Genomic DNA, 25,829 nt, shown 5'->3' on the forward strand with positions numbered 1-25,829 from the left:
TGTTAGAACACATCTTTATTTAAAAAAAAAAAAAAGAAAGAAAGAAAGAAAAGAAATTAAAATCCTTCTGGTTTAGGACACGCCTACTATGCGGTAAATCCAAATTCAGATATAGATATTTGGAGCATTTAAGAGATACAGATAGAGGCATTGCGTTACACTCCTACTAAAGGCTTTTAATTGAATTTTATGTCATTTTACACACATTTAAGACTACTCTCTGAATAACTGAAATATATAAAAATCAGAAGTATATATTTCTGTAAAGCTGCTTTGAGACAATGACCATTGAAAAAATTCTTTACAATTTATATTTGCATTTATTCATTTAGCTGACGCTTTTTATCCAGATGAGGAAATACAAGCAAAGCGAGATATCAAGCGGAGAACAATACAAGTAGTACCATCTTTATCATCTTTACCATCTCCAAGCGCAAGATAAACAGTCTGAAGTCCATGTGGAGGGACATGATACAAGAATAACTGCATGATAATCTCTATTCCAGGCAAAAATGTGGAAAAGGAGCAGGTAAGTAAAGCCAGGTGTTTGATACTGGACCCTGTTCAGGTCCCTCATACTGCCAGATGTTGTGGATTTACGCATACAGTACGTGTACATATTTGACATATTTTGACATGTCTGTAACTACATCAGGCATGCACAATACTGGTTTTTATTACTGTACTTCACCTATTACATTTTGACGTGTGTTTCTTCTAAACATTTGTTCAGACGTGAATAAGTGGCGTGTCATCACTCGAGGAAACAACGGACGTTTCTTTAACCACGGCTGCTTTTCATTTCCTGTTTGATGAAACGTGCAAGCTTCAAAACACGGATTTTAGGTCCGGTATGACATGATTGCAATAAAATGTAAACGTCATCCTTTTTTGTGCATCCCAGGCGCCGATATAACCATCCTGAGAACCTGGCCATTACCTAAACATTGCCCTCATAGGATCAAGCGTTTTTATATCGTGTTATAATCGTATATCATCGTGTGTTTACTTTAGAAAATGGAACACAAAGTCATTTTCGTAAAACATTTTCTGATCTTGCATACATTCGTCATGGATGTCTTGATATCAGAGCCTGTAAAATACATACATTTCCAAATTTTCCAGACCTGTGCAATAACCCTGCATTTTTACTGGTTTGTTTAATTAAAATGAAATGTTGAGGGTCTGGAGGGAATTTTCAAAGGGGAGGAACTTAAAGGATATGAGAAGGACTTTAGGTGATGTGGTTTAGGATTCTAGGATGTGGAAGGTCTTATAGGATATAGGAGGGACTTAGAGGATGTGGGATGGTTTTAGAAGATGTGGGAGTGGTTTAGATGGTGTGGGAGTGGCTTATATGATGTGGGAGGATTTAGAGGATGACATCGGAGGCCCATGATTGGTTAAACAGTTCACAGTGGTGATACATAGTTACATTTTTAATGCGTATTCTTCAGTGGTCTTTTTGACGGAACCATAAAAGTTTCTTTGTGGAACCCTACAACAGAGGGTTGAACCAGACAGGGTTACAAGAAGAACCTTTTAAGAAAGCTAAGAACCTGTGATTATACATAGAACCCTTAAAGAACTCTTTTTTCCCCCCTAAGAGTGTAGTCACTGGTTCAGTTCGAGACTAGAGTACAGGGGTCACGGTTAGGGTACGAGAAGTCAGGAGTCCAGAGTCTGTGTAAAACAGTGTGAGGTTATAAATATACATGTAGATATGAGAATGGTGGACACACACACACACACACACACACACACACACACACACACAGCAAGAGAGAGAGAGAGAGAGAGAGAGAGAGAGAGAGAGAGAGAGAGAAACCGATGTATTTTAATGCACTCCAGATGCAAGACATGACTGAAAGTGGTGTGACCCCACATTTAAACTGTGTGTGTGTGTGTGTGTGTGTGTGTGTGTGTGTGTGTGGTGAGACCCAGGGCAGGAAAACAGGGACCCACCTGCTGAAACACTAACACATAATAACATATAAGAGGTGCTGAATTTAACCTCCGTGTACATTTCTGATTAAATCTTAAAGCTCATAAATTCATACAGCGGATATTATCTGAAATAAGAAACACACACACACACACACACACACACACACACACACACACACACCTCTTTTCATCTGCACTGATTTATTCTCTCATAGCTCTGCACAGTTAGCATGTATCAGTAATCAATTTTACAATATATTGTAATATTAAATGCCTTTTCATGGCAAGAACCATTTCCGGAAATGAAGACGAGGAATATTTCCATCCACTCGTGGAACAATTTCAATTTCTGGACTGTAGTTCCAAGAATCTTGTTTAGTTCCTGTTTCCAAGATAATCCTTTTAGAGCAGAGTTGGTCATATTCATAAATTCAATTCATAAATTGGCCCAAGATTAAGCTTTAGTAGTGGTGTTAAACAAACAAACAAACAAACAAACAAAAATGGCCAGAAAGCTACCTAGCTCCTAAATTCCATTCATAAGAGTTCCAGAAGTCTTTAGTTCTTCATAACAATTCTGCAACTGTTTATTTCTTCATAAAAATGTCATACCTCTTTCTTCGTAAGGATCTGTAACGGTTTATTTAAAAAAATAATAATAATTCCATGACACCTTATTTCTTTGTTAGGATTCTTTAACTTTTTATTTCTTCATAAGCATTCCATAATTCTTTATTGCCTCATAGAGTTACATAACTTTTTATTTATTCAGAACTCTTTGGTTCTTCATAAGCGTTCCATAACTCTTTGGTTCTTCATAAGAGTTCCATAACTCTTTGGTTCTTCTTAAGCGTTCGGGAACTCTTTACTGCTCCATAAGAGTTCCATAACTCTTTGGTTCTTCATAAGCGTTCCATACCTCTTTATTTCTTCGTAAGGATCTGTAACGGTTTATTTAAAAAAAAAAAAAAAATCCATGACACCTTATTTCTTTGTTAGGATTCTTTAACTTTTCATTTCTTCATAAGCATTCCATAATTCTTTATTGCCTCATAGAGTTACATAACTTTTTATTTATTCAGAAGCATAACAGAACTCTTTGGTTCTTCATAAGCGTTCCATATCTCTTTGGTTCTTCATATGTGTTCCATATCTCTTTGGTTCTTCATAAGCATTCCATATCTCTTTGGTTCTTCATAAGCGTTCCATAACTTTTTGGTTCTTCATAAGCGTTCCATAAGTCTTTGATTCTTCATAAGTGTTCCATAACTTTTTGATTCTTCATAAGAGTTCCATAACTCTTTGGTTCTTCATAAGCGTTCCATAACTCTTTGGTTATTCATAAGCATTCCATATCTCTTTGGTTCTTCATAAGCGTTCCATAACTTTTTGGTTCTTCATAAGCGTTCCATAAGTCTTTGATTCTTCATAAGTGTTCCATAACTTTTTGATTCTTCATAAGAGTTCCATAACTCTTTGGTTCTTCATAAGCGTTCCATAACTCTTTGGTTCTTCATAAGCGTTCCATAACTCTTTGGTTCTTCATATGTGTTCCATATCTCTTTGGTTCTTCATAAGCGTTCCATAACTCTTTGGTTCTTCATAAGTGTTCCATAACTTTTTGGTTCTTCATAAGTGTTCCATAACTCTTTGGTTCTTCATAAGTGTTCCATAACTCTTTGGTTCTTCATAAGCGTTCCATAACTCTTTGGTTCTTCATATGTGTTCCATATCTCTTTGGTTCTTCATAAGCGTTCCATAACTCTTTGGTTCTTCATAAGTGTTCCATAACTTTTTGGTTCTTCATAAGCGTTCCGTAACTCTTTGCTTCTTCTTAAGCATTCTGTAACTCTTTGGTTCTTCATAAGAGTTCCGTAATTCTTTGGTTCTTCATAAGCGTTCGGGAACTCTTTACTGCTTCATAAGAGTTCCATAACTCTTTGGTTCTTCATCGGCGTTCCATAACTGTTTATTTCTTCTTGTTCCGTAACACTTTATTCCTTCGTAAGTGTTCCGTAACTCTTTGGTTCTTCATAAGCACACATATGAGTGAAAATGAACAATCACCCGTCACTTTGTGAGCGTGTCCTTCGGATCCAATACTGTAAACATGATATGAACATTTCATGAACATGTCACTGTGTGTGTGTGTGTGTGTGTGTGTGTGTGTGTGTGTGTGTGTGTGTGTGTGTGCAGGCTTCTTTGATTGAACCTCTCTTTGCTCTGCCTTTATAAAGGAATGATGCACTGGTACAATTTTTGTAGACACAAAATATAAAATGTTTATTTGTGACACGGTGCAGATTTTTGCTGGACGAGGCTCTGACTGGATCTTCTGTATAATTTTCCCTCTTACATTTTCTCTTTTTTTTTTTTTTTTTGGAATTTTCGAGCTAAAACTCATACAGTATACAGAAGTTCTAGTGCTAGATCCTAACTGAATACACTGAAACGGTTCTGCATTATCCGTACTATTTCCGTATAATAGACTAGCTCATAAATAAGTTAACAATATATAATACAACTTTATATTTTATTAGAATTTTTTTTTTTTTTTTTTTACTGGACTTCACATGATACAAAAATATTGATCACAGTGTATTTCCTTTGTGAAGATTCAAAATTGCTATGCACAAAAAATGAAGAAAAAAAAACTTTTTAGTGGCAATAAATTATATAATCAATATCTGACACATAATGAGTAAAAAAAAAAAAAAAAAAAATCGAAGATGTAGAAAATAAAACAGCTCCAGCCTCTTTAAAGTTCTGTCTGATATTTGGGGCTACAATCCAATGTCTTTTTTTTTTCTTCTTTTTTTGTGAGTCCCCATTTTGCTGATTTGCTAGTCCATGCTAGCGAAAAGGAGTCTGATTAGCAGCAGGCACCACGAAGGCTGCTTATGTTAGCATCTCTGTGCTTCTCTTAGCTTCGTTAGCTGCTAGCTTTGCATGGGCTAATCCAGTCTCCTCCAGTAATTGGGGATGCAGTGACACACTTCCTCGCTGAAGTAAAAACCCTCCTCGCATTCTCGCTTCCTCGAGTCCCCAGGACACGGCAGCCTGTAGCAGCTAACAGAGAGGAAAAGAGATGAGTTTTAAACACCAAATGTTGCATCACAGGTATTATATACCAAAACCCAAGCCCTTGGTGAAGTCCCCTTATAGTATGTTGCATAAGTTTTCACTCCCCCCAGTCTTTTTCAACTTTTACTGGAACTGAATTATATATCGTGAATCTACACAGAATAACCAGGAATATTAAAGTGATGGGAAAAATCTATATAGTTCAGATGGGAGAAGCTCATCCCAGACACTCCACGAAACTGGGCTTTATGGAAGCGTAGCGTGTAACGCAGACAGTGGTAGCTCAGTCGTTAGGGTGTTGGTCTACTGCTCAGAAGGTCATGAGATCAAATCCCAGCACCACCAAGCTGTCATTGTTGGGCCCTTGAGCAAGGCCCTTAACCCTCAATTGCTCAGATGTATGAATGAGAGAAATGCAAGTCGATCTGGATAAGGGCGTCTACCATATATCGTAGTTGTAGTATAATGTATGAAATCCTGTTTGCCAAAGGACATGTTGGAGACGCAAACATGAGATGAGATTTCCTGGCCTTTTGGAGGAAAGCCAACACCCTGAGAACACCGTGCCAACTGTGAAGCACGCTGGTGAAAAACCTGTCGAAATTCATCTCGTGTGTCGTTGATTTGTAAATACTTCAGCAAATTATGCGATTTCCTCTCCCACTGTAATATTTTGTGCAAATTCGTTATATTCCTAATGAAGGAATTTCTCATGATACGCATACGCGTTCTCATCGTTATTTAATCAAATTCTTTGTATACGTATGATGTTGTGATATGTTTTTAATGCAATGATTAACTTCACTAATGACTCTGACTTAATGTTCAGAATTATACACGGTATATATTTCACAAATCGGGTCGGTTTAGACCGGCCTACCACATCCATCTTCATGATAATTAATGAGAGACATTACTGTGGTTTAACTTCAGTTGGATCTACATTATTATAATCCAGTGAAGCACATACGACTGACGTGTGCAAAGACTTTATGATGCACATTACGCAGGCTTTAGGATTAACACCTCTGCCTAAAGAGAGCGATGCAGCAGCACTTTAGTATTTTAGTCTGTCTCAAACAGATCAGCCTCCAAAGTGTCAACGTTCATGCTAATATCGCCGTCAGAGCCAGCACGCTCGTCATCTCGTAGATCGCTAACTAGCCGGACCTTCGTCGTTCAAACAAATTAACACCAGAATCACTAAACACATCACAAATATTTCGGTATTTAAAAATATTTTATGTGTTCCAGGGTGTTATTGTGCGCATTTCTGAAGCAGGACATCATCATCATCATCATCATCATCATCATCATGCCAGTGCAAATATTGTTTTTACTTACATCTAATTTTGTATTGTACTGCATGTTCCGTTAATAAATGTAATATTGATATACTGATATATGAGTCATGCATTATATATTTTGTAAGGAGTATCTCATCTCGCAGCTTGGCTGACTCGCAAGCTAGGAAAAACGATCCAGACCCGCTCATTCATCCTAATTTTAATCAGTAAACCACACACAGGACACTTTAGTCCACGTTATCTGAAATGGATATACAGTACCGCGAAATGCACATCATATATTAGCGTTAAGGAAAATAAGATTAAAAAAAAATAAAAAAATTAAATACACATATAACATTTCTAGCATTCGATGCCGAACCACACGGGGAAGGAAAGAACGTGAAATAAAAGAAAGCATTCCCTTAAAAAAGCTCTAGCAGATCGAAAACAAATGCAGACAGGGGTTTAACCAGATGTTCCTCACTTCGAACACCGCAGATCCAAGCCATTTGTCTCATGAAGGAATTTCGGAGTGCTACAGCAGAAAGGGAATACTGCGTCCGATGCCACGGCCCTGCAGTAAAGACTCTCACGCTAGGCTAAATGTCTTAGCAGGCCGTTGTGTTCCTTCATTTTCAAAAAATTTGCTCCCCTGGTGTTCCTCCTTAACAACATGTGGGTAGCTGCATCCTCGTCTGCATAAATACATACTTATACACGCATACACATACACACACACACTACTACTACTACTACTACTACGCACTAAAAAGCTTCGGTAGATCAAACCCAAAGAGTTTGGAGAGAGTTTAAACAGGTGGTACTTACATCCAGCATTCGTGACTCACCCCACTTAATTCATGAAGGAATTCAGCTACTGGCCCAGAGCAGGTGTGTGCGTGTGTGTGTGTGTGTGTGTGTGTGTGTGTGTGTGTGTGTGTGTAGGAGAAAATGTCTAAGCCTAGGCCTTCACTGTGACTGTAACCTTCACTGAGACTGACACAATCAGACGCCACACCTCCTTCACTCAGACTAACACACACACACACAGAGGCCACACCTTCACTGAGACTGACACACACAGAGGCCACACCTCCTTCACTAAGACTAACACACACAGAGGCCACGCCTCCATCATTAAGACTGACACACACAGGCCACGCCTCCTTCAGTAGAAATGTCCACAATGCCTCTCTTTTTATATTATAATTGTACTGTTACCATGACAAACCCAACAATCCGTTACCATGACAACCTCAGCATACCGCATACCAGTTTCCGCCTATCGGTTAATGGTGACTCTGAATCTTTATATTTATATTATAAGCTTTTCTAAAGTTTAGCTCCTCGACTAGTCGCTCCACCTCACAACTCACCTGCACGTGGCCGGCTTGAACCTCCTCCCCCGGAGGAAGCACTTGCTGTGAGACTCGGTACACTCGCACGCACACTTGGTGTGGTTGAGTGGGTGTGTGCTCGGACACACTTTGTTGCAGCTGCATTGGCACGTGTCCTTGTTGAAGGTGTGATGAGGGCTGCAGGACCTCAGCTGAGTTTTACACACACACTGACACGTGTTCTTGTCCAGGTGACGTTTCGGCCCGCAGCCCGCCGTCCTCAAGTCCTTCCGACACACACACCGACACGTCTCCTCGTCCAGCTCTTTGTTGGGGCCGCAGAAGTCCTGCTCCAGTGGGTCTTTGGGAAAGAAGGAGAACATGGCTAAGATTAGCATAGTCGTATAACCATGTGATAATGTTATATAGTTTGTAAAAAATAAATAAATAAACAAATAAAAAAATTATATAAACTAACCACCACACCCCTCATAAGAAAGCATAAGAAAAATATACAAACTATAAATCAAAATATGAAAATATATATATATTTTTAAAAATAACAAAATATAATTATACATCAACAAAAATCAGTCTAAAAACAGCACTACATTACATAACATTAACAGGGTTACATTTTACATACAGTGTACAAGTTGATTATAAAGAATGATTATTCTTTTATTTTTCTTTAATAAGTGAGCCACCACCCCTTCAACAGAGGACAAAAGTGACTTTGTTAGCAATATAAATATAAATCACTATTAAAGCTAATTCTAAGAAGAGAGGGAGAGGGGGTAAAAAGAATTAAAAAAGGGAAAGTTAAATTAAGTAGAAAAAAAAAAACTGTAGACAAAATAAAACCAAAAATGAGAGAAAAGAGGGGGAAAAGATATTATGCATGTGCACGTGAACAAAAACTGGAGACTAAAAAAAGGAATGTAGTAACATATGGTTAAAATATACTTATTTCCTATAATTCACATTTATTTTTGTATTTATTTATATATTAAAAAACAAAACAAAACAAAAAAAAAACCCTGACTCTTTGAAGCACAATAAGGACTTTGTTATCAATATATAAAGTTTCACTTAATGGAAACTCTCCTAGAGAGGGGCCAGAAAAGAGAAGGAAATAAAAGGAAGAGAAATAAAAATACAAATGGAAAAACGAAAAAGAAAACAAAAAACAAAAGGAGAGCAAAGTAAAAGCACTCATCTTTAAGCGCTTTCGAAAAATGTGTTCAAATCGATTCAAAACACACACAAAAAAAGACCAAAAAAAAAAAACAACAGGACAGAATACATTGCGATGAGAAAAAAAAAAGAAAAGAAAAATGAAAAAGAATGGGGAAAAAAAAAGAGAAGAGAAAAAGCCGGTGCAATTGGAAAGAAAATTTCCTGGGTCTGATTAATTCTTTTAAATGACTGGATAAATAATTAAGCAATTAAATAAATAACTGCGTCTCAAATGAATCTTGATAACCGCGTGCGGTGCCGACGGGGTTATCATTATCATTCCAAATAAAGTGGATAAACGAGATTTGATTATTCTGAGGTATAAATATTTTTAGATTTCGTGCCTCTTGAACTCTCGAACACATTTACGAAAGTAGAGACGTGCACATTTTTCCCCCCATAGATATGATAAACAGTTTCGCATTCCTGTAGAGGACTGGGAGATGCTTTCCCTCCAAATTGTCCTCCAAACAGATGTTTGCCTTTTAAACCTGGACACAGACCAAACATGATGTCTGTTTTGTTTTGTTTTTGTTTTTTTAAAAGTAAAGTACGCTACAGTGTAGTGTAGATGCAAAGGGTCATGAACTACCGTTAAAGCTGATTCAGTTTTCCCAGCTCTGACACTGGAGACTCCTTCCATAAATGTTTTAATAAACATCTCCTTACAGAAAACCTTCATCTTATCGGCCATTTCCTAATCTGTTTATGCGAAGCGTCCACCCTACAGACAGGTTCCTGTGAATGAGCTGTTGCTATAGAAACGAAAACGTATTTGGTAGACGCGCTAATCCAGAGCGACTTACATTTATCTCATTTATACAACTGAGCAGTTGAGGGTTAAGGGCCTCGCTCAAGGGCCCAGCAGTGGCAGGTTGGCGCATTAGAACGTGCGCATGAATATAAATCATATAGAAATTAATCAATCAACACCTACTGACCCATCATATTTTCATCACAAAAACATTGTTTAATCGGAAAGCTGCCTCACAGAAGATGCATGGAAATGAAAAGATGGAAGGCTTAGAAATCTTAGAGGAGTAAAAGAGATTGAACTCAATTACACTGTTTTACAAGTACACGAGTACTCCATATATGTACTTCTACAGGCAGTGGGTCAGATGGGAGAACAGTGATAGCAAGAGCGAGAGAGTGATTGATGAATATGGCTCATTTCTGCTCTCTGTATCTGATCCTGAGTGCACCCACTGAGGCTGAGTTACTCTGAGGGAGTATCCGCCATCGCCATTTACCACTACATGCATATCGAAACCGCACAGCTCCACTGGAATGATGGACGATTGCTATTACGAGCTATAAGCATTTGCGGTAAGGCTAGCATGTGTGTTTGTGAGAACAATACGTGGAGGGTCGGGCCCCTGAGGCAGGGCTAAGAAGTGAGCCATGAATACGATGTTATCAGATTTTTTTTTTGCACTTTTAAGCATGCAGAAAGCCTGAAATCGAGCTCCTAGATGTTGACATCAAAGACATTTAGCAGATTAATTCCATTTGACCTTCCATTGTGACTGGAGCATGATATATATTTCACGTAAGCTGGAACATTGTTCCGAAATGTTCCAAGTGCTGAAGAAAGAGATGTGAACTCTGTGCGTCTCACTAGCCGTGAAGGAGCTGTGGCCTCTGAGTAGGTCAGACCCACTGAAGGAGGCGTGCCCTCTGTGCTGGCCAATACCAGGTCGAAGGGAAGGAGGCGTGGTCTCTGTATACATATTTATTAGCGGAAAAGATGCGGGAAGGTTGCATAGCCTCTGTGCTGGTCAATCATAGGTCAAGAGGAAGGAGGTGTGGCCTCTATATACATATTCATTAGAGGAAAAGATGTGGGATCGAGGCATATCCTCTGTGCTGGTCAATCATAGGTCAAGGGCAAGGAGGGGTAGCCTCTATATACTTATTCATTAGCGGAAAAGATGCGGGAAGGAGGCATAGCCTTTGTGCTAGTCAATACCGGATCAAAGGGATAGAGGCGTAGCCTCTGTGCTGGTCAATACCTGGTCAAGGGGAAGGAGGCGTGGCCTCGATATACATATTCATTAGGCCAAAATAAGTGAAAAGAAGCCATGGCCTCTGAGACTATCAGTCGTACATCCAAGTAAAGGAGGTGTGGCCTCTCGACCTGTCAGTCTTAAATTCTAGTTGAGAAGACGTGGCCTCTGTGTGTTTCAGTACCAGTAAAGGAGGTGGGGTCTTATGTGTAGGTCAGTCCCAATGAAGGAGGTTTAGCCTCTGTGCTGGTCAATTCCAGATCCAAGGGAAGGAGGTGTGGCCTATATGTACATGACAATAAGAAGTGGAATGAAGCCATGGCCTATGAGACTGTAAGTCCAAAGTCAGGATAAAGTAGGCGTGGCCTCTGTATATGTCAGTCCAAGTTTCTAGTAAAAGAGGTATGGCCTCTTGTGTAGGTCAATCCCACAGAAGAAGGTGTGGCCGATGTTTCTGTTAGTCCTTTAAAAAGAGGTATGTCTTGTGTATTGGTCCTTCCCACAGCCCTGTAAAGGGGGTGTGGTCTCGGTGCCTCTCAGAGATCAAAGAGAACCAAGTGTGGCTTCTATAGAATTATATTGATTAGAAATTCATGGCATTTAGTCTGTCTCTTCCGGATTTAAGGTAATGAGGTGTACACAGCTTTTAATTGATACTGTAACTGCGGACAGGAGGAGAGAAAACAGAACCTGTACACGGAGAGAGAGAGAGAGAGAGGGAAATGTATAAAAGACACAATCGGAAGGTGAGAAAAAGAAACAGAGATAGGAAACGGAGCTGTATTTGTTGACTGAAGAAGAATTTTAAAAGGTCAGGAACAACAGAACAAGTACTGAGGGTTAATGTTTGACTTTGATAATGGATTTTTCATGCGTCCTGCCTTCACATTACCACACAGGAGCAGGGCTGTGAGTTTACTACTGGGTTCGAGGGTTTGCTAAATATTATGGTTCCTAAAGCGTCCGTCTGCACTAGCAGGACTCGAGCGTTATTATTACAGGTCCGGTTTGTTGACACGCGCTGTGCACAGTCACGTCCCCCGAGGACCCGCTGACATGTTTGGCTTTTGCGGTTAACAGTTCGAGAGATGCAGTAGTACACAGCCCGGGCGGCATTTTTACAGGCGATTGTGGGCCGTGTGTTTGATTTGAGCGTGGGAAGTATGTTGAATGTAACACACGCTTTTAACACACACAGATCATAAACATGTGCGGTGGCTCTTACCCGAGTGCTGCTGGGGAAAGAGTGTGTCGTGCACAGACACACATCTGCATAAGCCATTGCTCCAGCTCTGGTTCTTCGGGCATGTTTTATTCGCCACATGACATCTGCAAAAGGAGGAAGCGAACGATTAGCCATGAGACACGTGCTAACATGGAGTAAAAAAAAAAAAGAAAAAAAAAAGAAAAAAAATACAAAGTAATCCTCTTTTAAAATCCATTCCCTTTTGATGACTTTTGATGCAGATTTTATCCAACACACCAAATTTCACCCAATAAATTAACCAGTGATGATTCCAGAACTGTCTAACTCATCTGAAATAACAATATTCCTTCAAAAACAACTCATGGTCACAGCTTTGTATTTGAAATCTTGTGAAATATGGAATAATAATAATAATTCTCGCTGAAGCAACCCATGCTGGTTTGGCTGGCTGGAGCAGGGTCTGTCAGAGAGGGTCTCAGAGGAGCAGATTAAGTAAGAAAAAAAGCATCTCGCTGTCCCTCCAACCGACGGCCCCCCGAATAAAACAAAAATCCCCGACTGACACTGCAGGAATAAGATTCCCGAAGGAGCTCATAATACAAACTATAACCATCGGAGCACAACAAAAGCAAGCAGCTCAGTGAACATCAGTGGGTTCAGTGTGAAGAATGAAACATGGATGATTCTACAGACAGAAAGGTACAGAATGGCAATTATATGCAGTATATGTAGAAATAAAACACTCTGGGGGGCGCACGGTGGCTTAGTGGTTAGCACGTTCGCCTCGCACCTCCAGGTTCGATTCCCACCGTGGCCCTGTGTGTGCGGAGTTTGCATGTTCTCCCCGTGCTGCGGGGGTTTCCTCCGGGTACTCCGGTTTCCTCCCTCAGTCCAAAGACATGCATGGTAGGCTGATTGGCGTGTCCAAAGTGTCCGTAGTGTATGAATGGGTGTGTGAGTGTGTATGTGATTGTGTGCCCTGCGATGGATTGGCACCCTGTCCAGGGTGTACCCTGCCTTGTGCTCCCTGGGATTGGCTCCAGGTTTCCCCGTGACCCTGAAGGAAGGATAAGCGGTATAGAAGATGGATGGATGGATGGAAAACACTCGGGGTCATGTCGGTGTAAGAAATTAATCAACAACAGGGTGACCTAATGAAGCTGAGTTACTGCTACCACACCACAAGTTGATTATTATTATTATTTTTTTGTATAACAGAACATCCTGAAGTGTTTTATTCTTCTTATCTCACAACAATTTACGTACACTAGTTATTTTTTAACTGATTAAAAATCAATAAAAAAAATAAAATAAAAATCTGCAAAACAACTTCCTGCTCTCAGTCGTTCAGTCGTTTCCTCTCTTTTTACGCTCTCTTAAAGTTAAGCAGCTTGTCAAGTTACCCCAAAAACCACAAAGAAGTGTAAACTCCTCTGTCCTGAAGACATTGTAAAACTTATAAAAGGTTATAGCGTTATGTCTAATTGGAGACTCCTTCCATAAATGTTAAATAATCTTCCTACAGAAAACACCACCATATCAACGATTACACGGCGGAAACCTTGGTCCGAGCTGTTGTTAATTAGCATTAGCTAATGTTCTGTCACGTTCCTTTGTTCCATGGTGAAAGAGGCACTAATTTCCCATTTGTTACTCAAATCAGTGGTGTCTTTTTCTTTCCAGTAGTTCATCCTTTCATACTTTAAGTAAAGCAGTAGCATCTCCGGCACGCCAGATGCTAGAGCGCACGGGTCATGTTCCAGGTTTTTAGGGTCACAGTGCAACAGCAAACCTGATTAGAAAGTGTAGCATGAGTAAAACCAGGTGTAAACCACCAAACTGTCCAGACTGGAGCTCGACACGTGTGTAACGGAGGTTAAAAAAAGTTACGTCAGTGAATTTAATGCCAAGTCACACTGAAGTACAAGTGCAATTTCTGCAATCTATGTCCCTCCCGATCCATCCCAAATCAGCACCCTTAATCGTTTCTCCGTCTTGCTAGCTAACGTTAGCTAAGTGCGTTTAAATTTCCCTCTAAAGTAGGTAACTGTGTAGTCTAAATGTCTTTTTTTTTAAACACTGAAGCAGCACCTTCTTCACCAGTAATGTAAATTATTTCAATCTGTAATACTTTGTAGGTACACTCTTGGAAAAAGAAGGGTTTCCCAAGGGTTCTTTCCAGAACCTGGTTCTTAAAGTTGTTCACAACCCTAAATTTATATTGTTGGTTGTACAAGAGATGATTTGAGTAGAGACTACTGCTTAAAATATCAACATGGTGTCTGTATTACAAATGTCCTGCCAGTCCTGTAAAAAAAAAAAAAAAAGCCAACTACCATGTTGGTTAAGATCTTACCTGGTATACGGGTGACACCCCATTTACATAGACAGCGGTTGTTGGTTGGAAACATCACCAAAATGGTTGCTGAGTAGACAGACATTAATACAAATGCTACAAAAGATTTTGCTCTGTAAAACCCACCGGGACGTGGAGTGTAGTGTAGGGATAAGTTGAGATAATGCTTGGTACCTATGCATAAAAACTGCTAAGAAAGTCAGAGGGACACACACCACATGAGATGGTTAAAATATATGCTGGGAAGAAATCCTGTTCACCAAGGAACAATGAATCCTATAATCCTATATTAAGACAAAATATGGTTTAAAGAGATGTTCATCCAGGGACATTTCCTGCTAGGCTTGTCACCATGCCAGGTCGGTGTAAGTAGATAACACTTTAACAATGGTGTCCCAACAACTCAGTCACGCCTCCATCAATAGATACTAGATCAAGCTTGGTGTTCACTACTAAAAAACAGAGATGTCCAGAGATGTGGATCATCCATGCATCCAACCCACCAATCCATCTTGATCTCCATCTCCAGCAGTGTGGAGCATGCCTGCACCTACTGGGTGGTAAGAGCAGTGATTTCAACCAAAACAAACTTCTGGCATCCCCTCGATCGAAAATATAACAGGATGGAAAAGCAAGAGCAAGCACACCACCACATGTCTACAGAGACCTTCACTGCTGCACAAGTGAAGTTTTTGCTGTTGTGTTCAGGCAATAAAGATGATATGGAGCGTAGGAATTATGTGGCCTGGGAAGAACTGCGAGACCGTGTCTCTTCCGAGTCGACTTTGATTTGCGGAAACTTTCTCTTCTCCATTTCGCTGGTGTGAAACTGACAGATCTGAACATCTGGTAAAGCTCGCACTCCTGCCAACCTTTACACATTTTACTTAGGAGCTCTGTATCTGAGTACACTAGTTTTCTCCCAGTACAAATAGCAAATGAATCATTTAATTGACACCTTCTGACCAATCAGAATGCAGAATTCAACAGTGTCGTGGTATAAATTATTATAATACATTCTTCCCTCCTCTAACTTCTTTCTGCTTAGAGAACAATAAGACACATTAATAGGGCCCACTTCAGAGGCCCAATATAGTTAACTTTAGTTTTTTTCCCATTAGTGTTGCCAATGTTAAAGATACTGCACTGATACTAATTTCTGCTGATTGTTGTGTCAGGGCCAAGCTAATAACTGTTCATTTACCACATTTAGTGTCAGTGCCATAGCTACTGAAGTAGCAGGTCTAATGTAAAAATAATACCACGTATACTATGATATGTTGCTTTGCTTTACATTAAAATTGCCTCAAATCTTGGAAAAATTGCTCTGTAATTGTTGTGTTAGTCACATCGCTGCTCCATTGTCAGTCTCCATGGATCGATTTCATGAACAACATTTAGGTAACTAGAAAAATTAAGATTTAAGATTTACATTTCTTCACCAAGTAAGACTTATTACCGTTACCAATCGGTTCAGAGGAGGTAAGTCCAGATGTTCGATTCCCCTTAAACAGCTCTACGACACCTTACTCAACCAGTGAAATATGCACGAAACACGCTTATGAATTCCAAAGACTACTATATAACTCCACAGCTTTATTCATCATGGCCAATAACAACGAAGAACAAGGAGCAACACGTCTCTGGACCCCGACTACGACAGCAGCCTTGTGATTTAATGCGCTTCCACGGGGAGTCTCAGGGTGGAATTCATAGAAAAGCAGCGAGGTGATAACTTTATAGTAATGAATATGTGAGCATGTACGATCAATCACAGCATTCGCTGTTGAAGGCGCTGCACTCAAGGGGGTCTCGGGGGCGAAAGGTTGAGCTATGAGTTCCTCTATAGGGCCTGACAATGGGAAAGTGTGAAAAATAGGAACCAGCTTGCATACGAATACTGAAAGCATGCTTGAATAGTTTTCACGATTTGCAGAAATAATTCAAGGCTTCGATCGGAGTCTTTTTGGAGGTTGGAGTTAGTGGTGCTGAGTTCCAAAATGTCCATTACGACGTACCTTCTTTCTTTCTCAGACACAACCACCTACCTGCCTGCTTAAACACCAAATACAGAGTATAAATAGGCCCCAACATCTTTTTTTTTGTCATTCTAAAAATCATCTATATTGTTATTTTTCCCTGCGTTTTAAACACAACAAGATATCCTTAATTTCAAAGAGTTTATCATTCTCACACTTTCAGTAGGCACGTTATCCTGGTCAGGGCAGCGCTGGAATCGGAGCCTATCCTGAGAAATATTGGATGTCAAATGGGAAAACATCCTAGATGGGACGTCAGTCCATCATAGGGTTTTTAATTCGAAGAGTGACACATCTAAATTGACATTTTATGCCATTTTACAGACACCCTTATCCAGAGTGACGTACATTTACCTCATTTATACAACTGAGCATTTGAGAGTTAAGGGTCTTGCTCAAGAACCCAACAGCAGCTGCGATTCGAACTCACGACCTTCGGATCAGTACTCCAACGTCTTAACCACTGAGCTACGACTGACCCAGAAAGCGACGACATTAGACAAAGAAAATCATCACTACATTAGACATTCAATGTGATAAACAGCGACAGTACCACCTTAGCCTTGTTGAGATGCCACAACGGAGAAGCTTAGAAAAATAGGCTGTTACTAACCATTACAATCCTCATTAACTAGTTCTCCTCAATTGTACGACAGCTATCAATCAGGAACACATGAAGCCATCCAGCACATGTTTTCAAACTGCTATGACAGTTAAACCCATGTTCAGACCAATAGATCTGGACATGGTGTAGTAGTGCAAGTGTCACATGCATGTGAACTGAGTTTAATTCTAACTGGTACAGGTTCACTAGGCCAGTGGTAGAGTGGTGGTCATAGTTTTGGGCTACTGATTAGGAGGTCATGAGCTTAAATCCCAGCACTACCAAGCTGCCATTGTTGCCTCCTTGAGCAGGCTCTTAACCTTCAACTGCTCAGCTGTATCCTGTGTCATAAAAAAAAAAAATCAGACAAATGTAATAAACTTATTTAGTAGTAGAATTGAAGAGCTATAAATGCTCAACATGAGCGTACAAAAGCTTCCAATTACGAACGGATATAATACGAGTATCTTCAACTGTCATACGGATACGAATGCCTCATCCTGATAACAGGGACATTGACATTAATACATAACATCCAGGGCGTGTTCCTGCCTCACACCCAGTGTTCCCAGGATAGGCTACAGATCCACCACCACCCTGACCAGAACAAAATGCTTACTAAAGATAACTAAACGAACGAATGATAAATGATACATTCGAGAGTTTCCTGTTCAACACAATGTAAGGCCTGGGAATTTCATTATGTGACTCACTTTCATTATGAGAACAGCTATTTTTTTTCTGGTCTGTAAAACTGTAGACATGTTTGTGCCCTCGAGGTAATAATAAAGCAACAATGAGTGCTATTTGTGGTTCAGACATTAAGCCTCCCTCTCTGCTGTCCTATTTACGATGGAGTGCATTGTAGTTACAAATCCTCCGCTTGGAAGCAGTGATATGTGAATGTGTTTGTGCGGTTCACACAAATAAAACGCACTGACACGACCCCACTAAGAGCACTTAAACGTGCAGTCTGGTCGAAATTTAACGACAGTTTTCTTTAAAGCTTTAATGAACGCCAACATGTGGTAACATCCTCTCACTCTCTGAGTGTGCAGTAAAAAAAAAAAAAAGTGGCGGCTGTAAACAGCTTCCCAGAGAGTAAACAGAGTTTTACCTCCCAACAAAAAAGGAAGGAATCAAATAAAATGTATATATATATATAAATATATAATAAAAACGGTGGAGTAATTCTTTGAGGAAGTGAATGAGTAGGGTGGAGTCTTTAGTTTCTTAAATCTCTTTAAATTAACAGCAGCTGATGAAAAACATTGTGAGAGCTGTGAAGAAAAACCCCCAAAACAACAGTTAGTGACATCACCAACAACCTCCATGGAGCAGGGGTGAAGGCATCACAATCCACCGCTCGAAACAGGACTTTGAGAGCAGAGATATAGAGGCCGTACCACAAGATGTGAACCACTCATCAGCAGTAAGAATCGGAAAAAAACAGATTGTAATTCGGCAAAGAATTACAGAGATGATCCACAAACGTTCCGGAACCAAGATTAACATCTACTACAGTGATGGAAAGGCCAAAGTGTGGAGAAAGAAAGGATCTGCTCATGATCCAAAACATACAAGCTCATCTGTGAAACATGGTGGAGGTAGTGTCATGGCTTGGGCTTGCATGGCGGCTTCTGGAACATTCTCACTAATCTTTATTGATGATGGAACTCATGATGGTAGCAGCAGAATGAATTCAGAAGTTTACAGGAACATTTTGTCTGACAATTTACAGAGAAATGCATCCGAATTAATCAGGAGGAACTTCACCATGCAGCAGGACAACGATCCAAAACACACTGACTTTATCAGGACGCGGGGGGAGTGGAAGGTTTTAGACTAGCCAAGTCAATCACCAGACCCTAACCCAATTGAGCAGCATTTAAAAAAAACAAAAAAACAAAAAACAACAACTGAAAGCCTGGAAAAGCATCAGAAAAGAAGACACCAATAATTTATTGATATCAATGAGACACAGGCTTGATGCAGTTATTGCAAGCAAGGGATATGCAACCAAATATTATGTTATTTACTTTAATTTACTTCAAGATTTATCTGTTCCTATACTTTTGCTCGTCAAAAAAAATTGGGCGGTCTGATACAAACGGTTCTATGTTTTATGCTGTTTAACACATCTAGAACAGAAATCCTGAAATCCTAAACTCACGTATCATGTCCATCTTTTGAACTCAAACCCAAATGTATTTGGGGTACAAACAGCACAAACAAACGAATTGGCCTTGCTGTTCCAATAGTTTTGGAGGGGTCTGTACATTCTATTGCATTACTTTTCATCATTAGATTTTTTACAGCACTTTGAGCAAGTTAACTTAAGATAAAATAGCGATCGTACAAAATTTGTGTTAACATTGTTATCGGATTATATTGCGCTGTTGACAAACAGTGACGGATACTAACAATACACAACGTATAGATATAGCATGAAAAACATTCGATGATCAGATGTTTGGTTTTTAAATCTTACTTCTCTGCATTCATGACTCGAGGTTCAAGCATCCCTGCCGATCCCTACCTCAGACCTTTGCACCACGTGTGTGAAAGTGTGTTTGTGGTAAAGCCTCACACCGTGCAGAGACCGTGGTAGGATGTTACAGCTCGAGTTACAGGTTCGCCCTCATTAATCTCCCTTTACTACAAGGGCAGAGGTCAGGGCCGGTTGGCACGACCTCGGGGCACTAGACTTCTAAAGCACGCCTGTCTTCACGTGTAGCTTTCACTTCTATTCTCAGGTCCTATCCGTGCGTCCCAGCCCCGAGCGTCCAATCAGCACCTCCAACCGCAAGGCTGATGTATGACCTGTCTGGATCAGGCAGTCGTGTGGGGTCATGTCATCAAAGCTTTTCAAGCAGCGCCTGCGGTCTTACACACACACTCACAGCTTTGAAACACAACAGGGATGGGCTCTAATACGTGAAGATGTTTCCACAACGCGTATCACAGTTTAGCTTTGCTTGAAATAAGTTGGCTGAAGGGAAAATTCCAGTCAGCTACCTGTTACTTTGAGTGCCAGCGGAATTGTTAGGTGTTGGTACAGACAATACACATGATACTCTTTGGAAAAGTGTAAGAATTCATCGCAATAACATGACATCATATCTGCAAATCGCTCACCTCTGAAATACGAAACTATTTTATTATTAATCAGTACTGCAAACAATATCCCTGTATCATAAGGCCCAGAATTGGGTAAATTTGATTCGGTTTATATCATTTAAAATGCGTTTTTATATCTTTTGAGCTGAAATATCCATAGGAAACAGAAATCAGTTGCCAGACAACTGGGAAATATGCACACCAAGCCTACTATGGCTAGTAACTAAGGTTGACAATATCACTAGCACATAACCATTAAACTGTTTAATGCACACAATCAGTGCGTTTACATGGACAACAATAATCCACTATTAACCCGATTAAGACGATACTCTGATTAAGACACTAGCATGTAAACAGAGATTATTGATGATCTTAATCTGATTAAGGTCATACTCGAAGTAAACACAAATGGAATTAAGACGTGTGGAGTATTCCTGTTTTAGTCTCATTATCGACGTGCGTTACAGACATGTACACACCTTAATCACACTATTAACGTCGTGTGAGAGTTTTCACCGCGTTTTGTGACAGGTACACACGGCAGTGCTCAACAGTTTTACGGCAAACAAGGGAGTTCGGCTGCGTCCCGAACCGTGTACTTGCCTACTGTAGGCCTGTAGTAGGAGAAATACATGTATCTCTATATACTATATAGATGGTAAGTACGCGGTTTGGGACGCAGCCCACGGCTTCAAGCAGTCGTCTATTTGCACGTACAGCATGACAAATAATTAACCGCACTTAATGCGTTCGTAAAAATAAATAAATAAAAACACCCAAAACTGTATACCGTACCATAACGAATACCAACTGTACGTCGATACGTGAAATTCTGACGGGACGTCGGACGGCGTGGCACGGGGACGTAATGACGTGTGCTGTTAATCGAACTATGTTCTATTACATGTAAAACGGGTACATGACAGGAGTATTCTAAAAGCGACTCATGTAAACACCTTCATCACATTATTGTCAGAGTAAGGTCAATAATAAGATTACTGCTGTCCATGTAAACCTAGTCAGTGTAGTCAATGTGATATTATTGATACATGATACGTAACGTGATATTTTTGCATTCATGTATGTGGTTGAAGTCGTCAGAACTGTTGCTAGGCAGCTGGGAAATACGAGTAGCTGCGTCGCAAATGGTGTGTTATGCATGATATAAAGAATAAAACCATTTGGGGCAATGCTGTTACAGGAAAACAATCAACAACGCTGTGGTGTGATGAAATGGAGTTACTGTTAACATCCAGAAGTTGATTCTTTTGCTATAGCAACACATCCCAAATTGACAATTTATTGTTTTTTTTTTTGTTTTGTTTTTTTAAAGAATCATACTTTTTATCCATTTATAGTTATAGTTGTGGAACTTCTGCAAAACAAGTTCTTGTTATCACTTATGTTACAGCAGCTATAATCAGCCATACAGACTGTTACGAAGAGCTGACACTGGAGACTCCTTCCTTAAACGTTGAATAAACAGACAATTTCATGAACTCTACAATTTGACACGTTTTTCCTGTGTTAAATAGCGTGTTTAAAAAAAAATAAAAATCTCTCCATCATACAAGTCCTTGTGAATGAGTTGTTACTATGGAAACGATAACATATTAGAACAAGCACACTGATATATGAGCTGCTGTTATGGAACATTAATTAAAACATTAAACATTAATTAACACTAAATGCCACATAGAACTGCACAAGAACCTCCGACGGAATTTCAGTGCGTTCCATCTTATTGCATAAACTCCGAGCTATTAAGTCATGAATATCCACAGAGTGTTGTGTTCATGTGGAATGTTGAAACTTGAACGAAAAACAACCTCTTTATATTAGTGAAGGGTGTTAGCGTCTTGAGAAAAAAATCTGATTAGCCTTAATTGCATTAGTGTGCCCTAAGTGATGTAATAAAAGGCTTTTGGTAATGAACCCTGAAATTCCAATATGCTTGGATTTCATTTGGCTTGCATTGTGTAACATGTCGTAAACTCCAAAGACTATTCGAGCGTCTTTTGATTTATTTATTTTTTTCCAGTGTATTTATTCCAAAAGCAGTGAACTGACGTGGACTTTTCAAATCTTTCATGTAGGAAAAACAGGACCGGGCGGCCGACGCTACGCGCCGTGAAATAAAACTAATCGCCAGCGTCGTACCGTGTTGGTTTCACGGTGGGCCACACGGGGCGAAACTCGCAACATGTTTCCAATTTCCACATGCCCAGAGGCTTAATAACACGATGCATTCCTACATAGCCCTGAGGAAAAAAAAATAAAGGAGGGTAAGGCTTATGACACAGGCTACGCGAAGCAGAGAACGCCTTATCTGATGACTAACATGTGTACTCGCACCTTGCGTAACACGAAACATACGATTCGGTTTACAGCGGCAAGGTGTCCGAAAGAAGATCTATAAGCCGAGCTAATTTGGAGCGTATGTCTTTAATGCCATTTTACTGCTGAATACCGGCGAGCAGAGATAGGATCTAGTGTCTCTCCGGATGGCTTTGTAGAGACGGCTCATATGGTAGATATTATGGCTGCGTCTCATTCCTCGCTACAGGCTGCCTAGAGTTCTGCCCTTCACGAGCACGCCCCAGTTTCCCGATTTACATCTGTAGGATTGCGCACGTACGCATGTCCCAATGCCCATATGCTAAGTGGAAAAAAAAGCTGCTCCAGATTACCGGACAAAAGTGCTTAAATTTTTACCATCCGAGCAACGCGATTTCGTCAAGTTCTTGGATTGAGATTCCTCAGAAGTGATCTCAGTGTCTCAATGGTGTTGGGATGCTATTTTTAGAATATGTAATATTTGGTATCTGAGTTGCTGTTGCGCAACTGGAAATCACGAACAGCGTCAGCCTGAAGAGGCCTGGGTTTTGTTAACGCGAGTACGACGAGAACATGCATGCAGAGTCAAATGTCACTTCAGGTGAGATTCTCATAGAGTGGCATGGGGGGGGGAGAGGGGGGAACAGAAAGAGAAGCAAACAGAAGAAAAGAAAAGTGGGGAAAATACCCAGTGAGCACTGATTGACTGGCTGTCAAAACCTGCCTTGACTTATATTGGCTTGTAAAAGGGTTCAGCGACTATAGTCACAAAGAACCTTAAGGCTAAATCTAGCTCCTTACTGGTCAGTTTAGGAGAAACTCTTTAAAAATGTGCGTGTGCTTTTTTTTTTTTTTTTTTAGCATAAAAATAATTCACAAAGCATTTTATAGACCTATGAAAACTGAGCCTAGAGGAAAACTAAGTCCGGAGGAATCATGAACAATCCTAAATGGCTGCTAGCATTATTTAATTGGGTTAAAAATATTAAAAGCTAAAAGTCGCGCCTGACTGGTCGAATCAGGAGAAACGCTTTCAAAATTAGTGTGTTTTAATTTATAACTCCGATTTTTGTAGTCTAAGAGTAATTCGCAAAGCTTTTCTAAACGCAGGTCCTGAACCCGAGGACTCGTATATCATATAAAATTAAAATCACGAACAATCCTAAACGGCTGCTAAAAATAGAGATAAACAGACTGTGCAATAGAGAGAGAGAGAGCGAGAGAGAGAGAGAGAGAGAGAGAGAGAGTGAAAGTGAATAAAAGTGCCAGCTTATCGCAATAGCTCTCAATCCTTTCGCATTACGCTGCACAACTCCAGATACCACAGCAGCACTTTGATACGTGTGTGACATCACCGCATGACCTCACAGTAAACACGGAAATCTTCAGCTGAAAGAATAAAAAGAGGTGACTGAAACCAGCTAAGAAATGCCTGCAAGTTATGTAAGGAATAAAACACGTGCTGTTTTAGGAAAATAATCAGGACCAAGGTGATATAATGACTCTGTGTTAACGCTGACACTGGAGACTCCTTCCATAAATGTTAAATAAACATCCGTCACCATACAGTATAGTGGTAAAAATAATGCTAAAAAATGATTAAAGTAGGATATTAGCATAGTGCTGCATTTCTGCTAACTTAGCTAATGTCGACTTTTATATCGTGTATTGCGATTGACTAATCAAATTTAACTTGAGCTCCATTCTAGTCGGCTTGAGAATACTCGCCACTTATCATGTTAGCTGTAAAAACCACAGTCAGCCAACTTTCGGTGCACTGCAACATGATCTTATACATAGACATTGACATCAACACTGCCCCGTGTTGAATGGAGAACCACAACTGTCTCAAAGACGTGAATCCATTTAGATTAATGTTACGTTCGTATGAGGTCATGTTAACCATGTTTACGAGAAGGTTTCACATAAACTGTTGTGGTATTCAAAAATTTGGAAGCCAAAATGTACTCCACTAGCGCCGACATAATGTCGATGTTTCTCAATATGGCTGTACATGAGGAAGTTTGGATTGTGTTCAGTGCTTAGAATAATTACAGTCAGCGCTGCTAATTCTTTTCCGGAGAAAGTAGCTAATGCATGCTCTAAAAGTCGGTAGAAGTCGGCAGATGCGGTCACAGACTAATTTCCATCTTCACTAAACTGTAATTATTATTTGCCTATCAAAAAAGCATGTTAATATGAGTTAATATGAACAAGCAAAAATGGTGATCAGGGATTGGTCATTTGGAACAATGGTGATCAGTGATCGGTTGTTTTGAACAATGGTGATGAGTGATTGGTCATTTGGAACAATGGTGATCATTGAACAGATGTTTTGAACAATGGTGATCAGGGATTGGTCATTTGGAACAATGGTGATCATTGATCAGATGTTTGGAACAATGGTGATCAGGGATTGGTCATTTGGAACAATGGTGATCAGTGATCGGTTGTTTTGAAACAATGGTGATCATTGAACAGATGTTTGGAACAATGGTGATCAGGGATTGGTCATTTGGAACACTGGTGATCATTGATCCGTTGTTTTGAACAATGGTGATGAGTGATTGGTCATTTGGAACAATGGTGATCATTGAACAGATGTTTTGAACAATGGTGATCAGGGATTGGTCATTTGGAACAATGGTGATCATTGATCAGATGTTTGGAACAATGGTGATCAGGGATTGGTCATTTGGAACAATGGTGATCAGTGATCGGTTGTTTTGAAACAATGGTGATCATTGAACAGATGTTTGGAACAATGGTGATCAGGGATTGGTCATTTGGAACACTGGTGATCATTGATCCGTTGTTTTGAACAATGGTGATGAGTGATTGGTCATTTGGAACAATGGTGATCATTGAACAGATGTTTTGAACAATGGTGATCAGGGATTGGTCATTTGGAACAATGGTGATCATTGATCAGATGTTTGGAACAATGGTGATCAGGGATTGGTCATTTGGAAAATGGTGATCATTGATCAGATGTTTGGAACCATGGTGATCAGTGATTGGTTGTTGGGAACAATAGTGATCATTGATTGGTTGTTGGGAACAACAGTGATCAGCGATTGGTTTTTTGAAACAATGGTGAACAGTGATTGGTGTTTGGGAAACAACAATGGTGATCAGTGATTGGTCGTTGGGAACAATGGTGATCAGTGATTGGTCGTTGGGAACAATGGTGGTCAGGGATTGGTCATTGGGAACAATGGTGGTCAGTGATTGGTCGTTGGGAACAATGGTGTTCCC

General features: G+C 39.9%; 1 protein-coding gene across 1 annotated transcript in view; it reads right to left on the reverse strand.

The window, feature by feature from the left end:
- Nucleotides 1-3,043: 3,043 nt before the first annotated feature.
- vegfc (vascular endothelial growth factor c) overlaps nt 3,044-25,829 on the reverse strand; it is a 59,304-nt gene continuing 36,518 nt past the window's right edge. The window contains exons 5-7 of the mRNA XM_053622136.1: nt 12,131-12,234; nt 7,697-8,018; nt 3,044-5,016 (exon numbers count right to left, since the gene is read on the reverse strand). Coding sequence (XP_053478111.1) covers nt 4,902-5,016; nt 7,697-8,018; nt 12,131-12,234 — 541 coding nt within the window. The 3' untranslated portion in view covers nt 3,044-4,901. The remainder of the gene's footprint in view (nt 5,017-7,696; nt 8,019-12,130; nt 12,235-25,829) is intronic.

This window comes from Ictalurus furcatus, chromosome 3 (assembly GCF_023375685.1).
Source record: "Ictalurus furcatus strain D&B chromosome 3, Billie_1.0, whole genome shotgun sequence".
Taxonomy (NCBI): Eukaryota; Metazoa; Chordata; class Actinopteri; order Siluriformes; family Ictaluridae; genus Ictalurus; species Ictalurus furcatus.